The sequence below is a fragment of the Olea europaea genome, unplaced genomic scaffold (assembly GCF_002742605.1).
Source record: "Olea europaea var. sylvestris unplaced genomic scaffold, O_europaea_v1 scaffold1119, whole genome shotgun sequence".
NCBI lineage: Eukaryota > Viridiplantae > Streptophyta > Magnoliopsida > Lamiales > Oleaceae > Olea > Olea europaea.
In genome coordinates, this window is record NW_019228562.1 from 328439 (window position 1) to 337321 (window position 8883).

General features: G+C 33.0%; 1 protein-coding gene across 1 annotated transcript; it reads right to left on the bottom strand.

Moving 5' to 3' along the window:
- Positions 1-1019: 1019 nt before the first annotated feature.
- Positions 1020-4728, bottom strand: LOC111373357 (probable nucleoredoxin 1). The gene is made up of 4 exons (XM_022995878.1): positions 4588-4728; positions 2509-2988; positions 1948-2427; positions 1020-1856 (listed from the first exon to the last, which is right to left on the bottom strand). The coding sequence occupies exons 1-4, from the start codon at positions 4681-4683 to the stop codon at positions 1185-1187; spliced, it is 1728 nt and encodes a 575-aa protein (XP_022851646.1). The 5' UTR covers positions 4684-4728; the 3' UTR covers positions 1020-1184.
- Positions 4729-8883: the final 4155 nt, after the last annotated feature.

An 8883-nucleotide genomic window follows, 5' to 3' on the forward strand; every position in this document is an offset into this window, starting at 1 on the left:
CCCCTTGAGGAGTTAAATCGTGTTTCAATTAGGTGCGACTTCTTTGCAACCCGGTCCGTAATCAATGGGCCAAAAAATTGTGAAGCAACCCAAAGAAAATTGGTTTAACATGAATTAAGGGAGGGGGTCATTTGTTGTGGCATGTGACCCGACAGATGGGTGGGATGGAGTTGTATCAAGTGGTGGTTGCGTTCTGACGTCTAGGTGGCAGTAGGGTAGAGTTTGAGGTGGTTGAAGGTGGCAATTCCATTGAGTCTCTAAGGTTTGTGTCGATATTTTTTCAGCCAATAGGAAGATTATTTGGTAGTGGTGGTGGTGGAAGAGAGAGGGAGAAAAAGAAAAGAAAAATATTTTATTTTATTTATTTTGAATTTTTTAATAATTTATTTGGGAGTCATTTGCACTTTTTAAAAAGCTTTGGGAGTATGGTTGTAATTAGTTCTTTATTTTTATTTTTTGTTTTATTTTAAATATGAGGGTATATTTGTTATTTCACATATTTTTATTGAGAATTTGGACAAAAATTGATAAAAATAACGTTTTTCACAATGAAACGTAGAAATAGGGACGAAAATACAAAAATTTGAAACGTGGGGGACGTTTTACACACGAAAGGCAAACGTAATGACATTTTGTGTCAATAAGCCCTTACATAATTTTGCACAATATGATAATCGAGGATGAACGTAATGTTAATGTACGGATTGAAGATTCAATGGAAGCGCCAACTTCAAAAGTCGAGATGCTTGTAGATGAAAATATCCAATTCCCTAAATTCCATGCTCAACATAAGCAATTCAAGGATGTAAATGTGCACTTCGCACTTCGAGGTGCATTAATTGATTATGTATGGGATGAATATAACTAATTCCAATATATAAGTGACAAAACGAGTTGTTAATTTCTTTACAAGTAATTTTTCTTGTGCGTTCAATGTAATTTTTTTAATTGATTAAAAATTATATGTAATTTCCAATGATCTACATGCCAAATTTGATGTTCCTTAGAGACGGTCTTAGTGCAACATAAATATTGTAACATTAGTATTATTAAATAACATTACCCAAATTCTAGAGAACCCAACAACTTCATAAACAAACTTAATTATTCTCAATATCACACACTTTTTTATTTTTAGCCATCCTTGATCCACAATGTAAGCAATTACTTAGTACAGTAACTATTTATGCTTTGTGACACATATCTCCATCACAAGTCCAACCTTCCTTGGGATTCTTCTCTTCATCTTCTCCCTGGACGTCGCCCTTGTCCTTATCCTTGTCACTTAATGCACATTTCGGGTGGAGATCAAAGTCACACTCCTTACACCAGAACGACCACCATTGTCCAAATTCACTGCACCCATCACAATAATAACCTGCATGCTTGGAGAGATCAAGTTCGTGCTCCTCGTGAAGTGCATGCCTCACTTTCTTAGGCCACTCCTCAGCCATCTTCTCATAATGTTCCTCAATCTCCTTGATGCGTTCCTCAGTGAAAGGGTAAGCATCTGCACCGTGATACGTGATGAGATTTATGGCTCCAGTCGTGACAGTCTTGCCTGTTGGCCCTACTGCTACTAACGTCGGGATGCCTTGAACCTTGAACAAACGACTTAGAGATAGCTTCCTTTTATCCCCAAACGGAATTGCCAGCCATGGCATTGTTGAAAAGAATTCATCAAAGGATATTTGGTCTCTGTCACTGGAGATGAATATCACTTCAAATTTGTCGTCCTTTGCTTTGATTTCGTGGTATGCCTCTATGAGCTTAGGAAGAAAAGCACGGCATGGAGGACACCAATGCGCGGAAAAGTACAGAAGTATATTTTTTCCTACAAGCTCAGAAACCCGAACCTGAAAAGAGAGAAATTGTCAAATTAGTTACCAAAATCATCCAATACCATAGTGAATTGAGTATGAAGGTAGCCAAGAATAGCATTTTCACCTTAACTCCTTCTTTCCCAATCACAAAGTCAGAGTCTCCTGATACCAAAATTGATTCAAGAGTTTGCGATTCCCTCTTTATCTTCTCCAGTTCTTCAATCTCAGCCAATTTCTCAGACGTAAAAGGATAGGCCTTTCTTCCATGATCTTCAATGACTTCAGCAACATTAGGATGGATGGTCTTTCCGTCTGGCCCAATGACAACAACGATTGGCAGAGCAGAGAGCTCAAAGTAATGAACTAACTTTGCGCAAGTTTTGTCCAAAACAGGCAATGAAAGCCACGGAATGCCTTCAAACTTTTGCTTAAATGACGATTCCTCATCATCGAGGGGAATCATCACAATCTCAAAATTCTCTCCCTCTTTTCTCAACTCTTGATAAATTTCAACAAGCTTCAGAGTAAAAGCAAGTGATTCTTTATATGCAACGATGGAGAAATACAGGAGTATAATCTTACCTTCAAGTTCAACGACCGGTACCTAGTAAAGATAATGGATGAGAAACATCATTATTGTATTACTAATTGAATCAAGAATCACATATTTTCAAAAGAAGATCACCTTTTCTCCATTTGATCTAATCACATAATCCCGTGATGGGGACACCAATAAAGATTTAAGGGACTGATTTCTCTTAGCTTCTTCTTCTTGCTCTTTGAGTTCTTGAATTCGTTCTGGGGTAAAAGGAAATCCTTTGGCCTCGTATTCTCGGATGATTACAACACCTTCATTGGTCAATTCCTTCCCATTCTCATCCAGGATCACAAGATGAGGGATTCCACTCACATCAAACAATTTATCGAGTCGATTACGTGTCTCAGAATCAGAAAATGGAATGGCAAGCCAAGGCATTTTAGAGAAATATTTATCGAATGACTCATTATCTTGATCAGCAGAGACAAATACGACTTCAAATTTGCTATCAGAAAGTAGCTCGTTATACACCTTAACCAATTTTGGGGTGAATGATTGACAGGGGCCGCACCACGACGCCGAGAAATATAATCCAACTTTCTTCCCCTTCAAACTCTGGACCTTCACCTGTAAACTCCACTAACATTAAAATTTGCCCTCTAGTAAAGTAGTATTTTTTTTTTTTTTTTGTTTTTGTTAAGAACATATTTTTCAAGTATATCATATTGTTAATCCTTAGGATTCTATCTTAAAAAATGACATTGTTAAGTGGAGTAGCACAAACTTTTATAAATTGATCTATATTTTCATCTTTAATCAATGTAGGATTACATTCTTTAACATGCCCAATTAATCGAATCAAATTGAATTTAATGGGCTCTAATAGTATGATAAGCTTTGGAAAAGAGTAGCCAAACCCTTAGGCTATCTCCAACTGCACCAAAATTTACACGATTTGTATCAAATTTTGCACCAAACCAAAATTCATCTCCAACTATTACACCAAAACTTACACCAAATGAGCAGCGTTTACCATTTTCTTCACTTTTTTTATTCTTAGTAATTTATTTATTTAATTATTTTATAAATACATAAATTATTAAACAAGTAATTATGTTAAATTATGGAAAAGATTAAATTTATTAATAAATATAAAAAATATGGTACAATTAATAAAAACTATAACAACGAAAATAGTAAATCTGGTTTGTTTGTTATTTTTTACTCTTAAATTTATTTTAAATGCAAATAATAGTTGTTGCAAAACAACTACAATGCAACACTATTTTGGTGCAATATTATTCACTTTGCACCAAATTGGTGCAAAATGTACAAAATCGTTTTACCATTTCTTTTCATTTTCCAAATAAATTGATTAAGGATATTTATGTCGTTTGTGCTATATATATTTTTTTATACAATAAATTATTATTATTTACATTTAAAATAAATTTTAAATACAAATAATAATAATAATTAATTAACTAAAAGGAAAAAAATAAAATATTGTAATATCCTAATTCAAAATGCATGCACTATTTTTTAATGGAATGATTTAATATTTTCATTGATGCAGTGTTTTTATTAATTGTACTATATTTTTTATATTTATTAATGAATTTAATATTTTTATAATTTAACGTAATTATTTATTTAATAATTTTTATTTTTATAAAATACTTAAATAAATAATATTTCAAATAAATAAATTAGTAAGAATCGAAAAAGGGAAGAAAATGGTTAAAACTATTCATTTGGTGTAAATTTTGATATAATGGTTGGAGATGAATTTTAGTTTGGTGCAAAATTAGGTGTTGCGCTGGATATAACTTCACAAATTGATCTATGTTTTAAATTTTTATTCGACGTGAGATTATATCTTTTTAACATGTATAACTATCCGCAATCAAGCTAGTAGTTTTTCAGATTACAAAATATGCCCAGATAATCTTAGCAACAGTAATCCATATCCAAAACATTCGATGAAAATTTGATTTTTTGTCAATTAGGTAAAAATCCAAAAGAAAAAAAGAAAAACCAAAATCCCACATAATAATCTTTACTGATCAGTGAACGTTAATTGCCAGATTAGCTCGTAACCCTCTAATTACAAACTGTATATACTTGTAACACTATGTGAACTTCCACATAAAAAATTAAAAATTAAAAACATACATATTTAGCATAAAAAAGTACAATTAAAAAATATAAAATAAATAAGAACACCTGGTCACCACTGTTGCGAATAAGGAAATCTCTGTTTGATGAACACAAAAGGGACTCAAGATCGTGAGTGGGCACCTCTTTCAATTGATCCTCCATTTGCCTCTCTTACAAACTGATTGATAAATGAAATATTGGTTGAACTAAAATGCTGAAGACGGATATATAGAGGGCCCGTTTGATTCTCAGGGCGTGTTTGGTTTTTATTCTTTGATCACAAAAATGAAAAATATGATCGTTATTCATCAAATTAAGTCACTATAATTGACTTTTTATATCTTGTGTGGGTCTTATAATAACTGTATTTTTTATTTTCATTTTTTAAAAAAAGGGAACAAATTGGCTCTCATTCTTTGGCCACAAAAATGAAAATTATGATCGTTATTCATCATAGCAAGTCACCATATTTGATTTTTTATATTTTGTGTGAGTCCCGTAATGATTAAATTTTTCATTCTCATTCTTATAAAAATGAAAATTATACGGGTAAATAGTGGATTCTCGACTTACGTCGAGAGAAAGTTTCACGGAAGTCAGGTACGAGGGCCCTACTAGATGCTTTCTGTCCTTGAAAATCTTTACATTTTGTGATACAATCTGATGTGAAATATTTATTAAAATAATTAAGACATGATGGTGCTATGCCGAAGAACAATGTATACATAACAATGTTTGACAGCGACTTCCAAATTTTTTCAACAGTGTAATTAATTTTACCTTGCACCCTTTGAAATATGCTTTTCCACTCCTGTCCTCAATTACAAAATTTTTGTTGACAGTTGAATAAAAATTTTAGGGTAGTTTTGGAATAATAGAATGTTCCACTGAAGAAAAGTACTTTACAATAAATTAATCCTGCAAAAAGCTGTCAAAGTTTATCCAAATATGGGGTATGACGTGAATTGTATGACGTCGAATTGTTGACGTCATACCGCAACAAAGGCCCTGTTTGATTTCCCTTATCCTATGTTTCTTGGTTTTTAATTTGGAAAAATAATGTTGTGAATAATATTTTTTGAAAAATATATGGTTAAAAATTAGGGAAAAAAAATTTGGATAAAAGCCACCAAAGATAGGCAAAATTTTCTAATAAAATGATATGAATTACGTTGAAAAACTTCACACTTGTCATCCAAAAATAATAAATGTTAACGAAATAATTAAATTTTTTTTAAGAAAACACAAGTCAATATCTCTTTTTAAAACGTACGTTTGACGTATCTTTAATTATCTTTGATGTTCATTTGAACCATTCGATATATCTATGATTTAGTTTTCGAAACGAGCTTCAAAATGACGTAAATGATTTGTTTAATATTTGTTACGATCGACCATTTCGCACGTCATTAACGATGTAGAAAACTAGATCGTAAGCATTTCGAAATGCTGTTAAGAATGCAATATTTCTACTTTATTTAACATTCCATAATGATACTAAAAATTTAGACAAAATATAGAAAATTTAATGGTGGTCAAAGACTTGAAATGATTTGTCGTTAAATTTTCACAAGATCCACGTCAGCACTTGCATGTTCTTTTGTCGACCCTTCTATAAATGGAAGTGCACAAGTAGCAAAACCCTTATCTCAAGGACTTGAGTTGACTAAGTAGAGAATCAGTAGTTACATTAGGAAAGCGATGATCTTATTCTGTTGGGTAATTAGCAAAAAACATTCATGTCATTTAACACTCCTTATGAAAATAGTTCATATAGTTTCAAACTTGGCATTTACACCCTTATTCAAACATTCAATTGCTGTTTGATTGATATAAGTGATTTTAACTTGCTATATTTGAGATTTATATTCAAAAAAAAATTAAAAATCAATTCTACCGTCTCTTGAATAGTTATTCTAGGGATATCAATAACACTAATAGGACCCTAAAATTAAGCCCAATGGTGGGAGATTTAAATCAAATTTTTAGTAGATTTTGATAAATATCGATAAAATGTGTGGTTTAAAAATTGTGGATCACAAAAAATATGGTTTATATATATATAAACCAAAGGGCGGGGCGGGCACCAACCAATTGTGGCGGGTTTTTTTGGCTCCATTCGGGACATGCAAGAATTATTTTGCCATCTCTACGAATAATATGGAGTTCCAAACAAAAATATAATTAATTTTAAAATGTTAATGGCCCGACTATTTGTGGGTTAGTGATGGAAAAAACACACGGCTAGTTTCTGAGGACCCTACCACTTTTGCGCAAGTTAGCAATATTAAGGGTCAATTTGATTGTAAGAATGAAATTTGGGTAAAAAAAATGAATTTTAAGGAATTGAATTGTCTAAAACTTGGTTTCACAGAGACTTGTCATTTAAATGAGTTTGATTGGTATAATTTTTGAATCTTTTGGTATTCGTTTGGTTTTGTTTTCTATGAAAATTATCAATTAAAATGATATTTACAATTGTGGATAAAATTTGTTTCTATTGTCAATTAAAAAAAAAACTGGAAAACATATTTTCACCAAAACCAAAGGAAAACAAATTCCTTCAAAACCAAAAAAAGGGGTCACATGGGGGTAATTGGAAAACCAATTTCATGAAATTTTTTGGCCATCAAACATACATTTTTGGGTAGAAATGGATTTTTCCCCCAATTTTCATGAAAAAATGGGCCTATCAAACATGCCTTAATATTATTTTGTAATCATTCGACAACATTGTCCTACCCGTCTCCACGAGGATGTTTCTTTGGTAAAAGCAAGGACTAAAGATGCAAATATAGCAATTTTTTTGACACAATAGATGACCAACATTCACATTGGTGGGCCCACTTCTTTTTTGGATATTTTATTCACGTGAGGCTGTGAGAGGATGCCAACTATTATGTCAAAAAAATTCTGACAGAGTAATTTAATTGATCTAGCAAAGCAGGTCTCGAGTTAAGCAATCAAGTTGAACAAAATTTCATGGTATTTTAGTACATTTACCCGTCAAACCCAACACCAATTTATCATTTTTCGAATAGAATTAAACAAGAAAAAGGTTAAAATTTTGTGGTTAATTTATCCAATATTGTTGAATACCATATGTCTTTTTTTATTTTGATTAACTTATAATCCTGATATCTACCACACTTCTTTGAACATTTGAAATGCGTATATTCCTAATAGACCCCTTGTGCTTCGAAAGGTCCAAATAAGATATACGAAGAAAAAATTATTTTGATACTTTTGACAATAAAACTTATTAAAGAAATTCGTTTCTCAACAAATTTTGACTTGTTTACAAATACAGCGCGCTATTTCCTAATCCAATTGGAGTACCTCTATAGGATAGACATCGATGAAAAATTGAAGACTAACAACATGAAGTAATTGAGTTCAGCAATTCTTCATCAATAATCAATCCATAACTAGGTAAAGATCTCATCCCATCTTTTTTACAAAACGCATCCATAATCTTTAGGGGATTTTCAAACACACTCATTAGGACAAGATTTAGGCCATGTTTGGTACTAGATTTTAATCTAGAGTTAACAAAGGGTTCGAATAGATTCTTGGGATCTCCTCAAGGAAGAGATCAAATCACAATTTTTCCCGAAAAATGTCGAGTATCAGGCTCGACGGGCACTTCGAAACCTGAAACATACAAGCACTATCAGGGAGTATGTGAAAGCCTTTTTAGGGCATATGCTGAATATTCGAGATATGTCGGAAAAGGATAAGCTCTTCACATTTATGGAAGGGATGAAACCGTGGACACGCACAGAACTTCAAAGACACAAGGTTACTGATTTGAGCACGGCCATGGGAGCCGCAGAATGCTTGAGCGACTACCAAACACAATCTAGAAAAGATCTACCTTCGGGGAGTAATCAAGCAATTGGAGGTGGTAACAGACCTTACAGATCCAGCTCGAACCCAAATGGGGGAGAGCGTTACTCTAAGAATAAGGAAGGAGTCTATCAAAGCACCCGTGACTTTCAAGGAAATTATCATAATGGCCGTCAAGGAAATTTTAACAGCAACAACAGTAATAACTGGAACAAAGGAAAAGAACAGAGGGCCGAACTGATGCCACTCCCAATGATGTGCTTTTTATGCAAAGGACCTCATCGAATGTCAGAGTGTCCTAAAAAACGGATAGTGAATGCATATTGTCAGCTAACAAGTGGTGGGTCAAGTTCAAAACAAGAGGCCCCACAGGTTAGTTGTCATGGTGAGACCAACTCCAAAGACGATGAGGACGTAGTTGGGACATTTTCACATTGGTGCAACATACTGTCGCATCGGGTTGCTGAAAAGGATGATGGTTCCTTTTAAGAGGCAAGGATGGAAGAAGCGAAG

What these genes read in the sequence shown, in the direction of transcription:
- LOC111373357 (XM_022995878.1), bottom strand. Translation starts at nt 4,683, where the DNA reads ATGGAGGATCAATTGAAAGAGGTGCCCACTCACGATCTTGAGTCCCTT. An exon ending in TTCGCAACAGTGGTGACCAG is followed by an intron (nt 2,989 to 4,587) that starts GTGTTCTTATTT and finishes TGGAGTTTACAG; the next exon opens with GTGAAGGTCCAGAGTTTGAA. An exon ending in TTGGGAAAGAAGGAGTTAAG is followed by an intron (nt 1,857 to 1,947) that starts GTGAAAATGCTA and finishes CTCTCTTTTCAG; the next exon opens with GTTCGGGTTTCTGAGCTTGT.